Here is an 862-nt window from a genome sequence, read left to right on the forward strand (position 1 = left end):
GCAAGTGGCACTCTTGGTGAAGACGAATAAAGACAAGCAACTCCCGGATCAGCTCCAACGTGAAATACAAATGGAGAGTGAAAACGCGAGTTGCTACATTGGTCTAAAAAGTCTTCCTGAGGTAATTAATTACTTACTTATGTATTAACTATACTTATGTATTAACCATACTTATGTTTTAACCATTGATTTAGGGTGTCACTCCTTGCGTGTTGTACTTATTCTCCCATACTCATGGGAAGGTCGGAAAAGGAACATTGTACAATACTTCAGGAGAAGTATTGCACAACACACGGATCCCTGCGGGCCATGTCAAAGTATCACCAATTGTTGCTTTTGAACCAAATGCACCATTGCCTATACCGAACAACGATGTAGATATGAAGTTTTTGAGCGAAGCAATTGGTAGTTACGTGGCATGGCCCACAGATCTTGTTGCCTTTGATAAGGTATATTTAATTAATTGAAATGTATGTTTAATTGATATGTATATTTAATTACTGATTTTTTTCTGCTCCTAACTTTAATTTCACATTTATATTTAGATTCTGCAAAAGCCTAAAGAGAATGATAAAAAGATTCCCATAAACGAGTCAATTACATCGCCCGAAAAGGTTTGTCACAATTATTCTGTAAGGTTTGTCATTTTTTTAGATTCAATAAACTAAAATTTAATCTCATTTTTGCATATTCAATCACATAAACCACCCACACAGCAAAATAAAACCGGCAAACCTCAAAAATTGGAGGGTTATAAAGCTGGCAAACTTCAAAAGCTGGAGGGTAATAAAGCTACCAAAGTTGTAGCTAAAAAACTGCATCAGGGAAAATCAGTCGCTGCTGCTCCTAAAATAAGTCAGCC

General features: G+C 36.2%; 1 protein-coding gene across 1 annotated transcript in view; it reads left to right on the top strand.

The window, feature by feature from the left end:
- The first annotated feature begins 380 nt into the window (after positions 1-380).
- The window catches only part of LOC140919658 (uncharacterized), a 39,107-nt gene continuing 38,625 nt past the window's right edge, over positions 381-862 (top strand). Inside the window, exons 1-2 of the mRNA XM_073366261.1 lie at positions 381-449; positions 546-614. Coding sequence (XP_073222362.1) covers positions 381-449; positions 546-614 — 138 coding nt within the window. The remainder of the gene's footprint in view (positions 450-545; positions 615-862) is intronic.

This window comes from Cicer arietinum, chromosome 3, assembly GCF_000331145.2.
Source record: "Cicer arietinum cultivar CDC Frontier isolate Library 1 chromosome 3, Cicar.CDCFrontier_v2.0, whole genome shotgun sequence".
Taxonomy (NCBI): Eukaryota; Viridiplantae; Streptophyta; class Magnoliopsida; order Fabales; family Fabaceae; genus Cicer; species Cicer arietinum.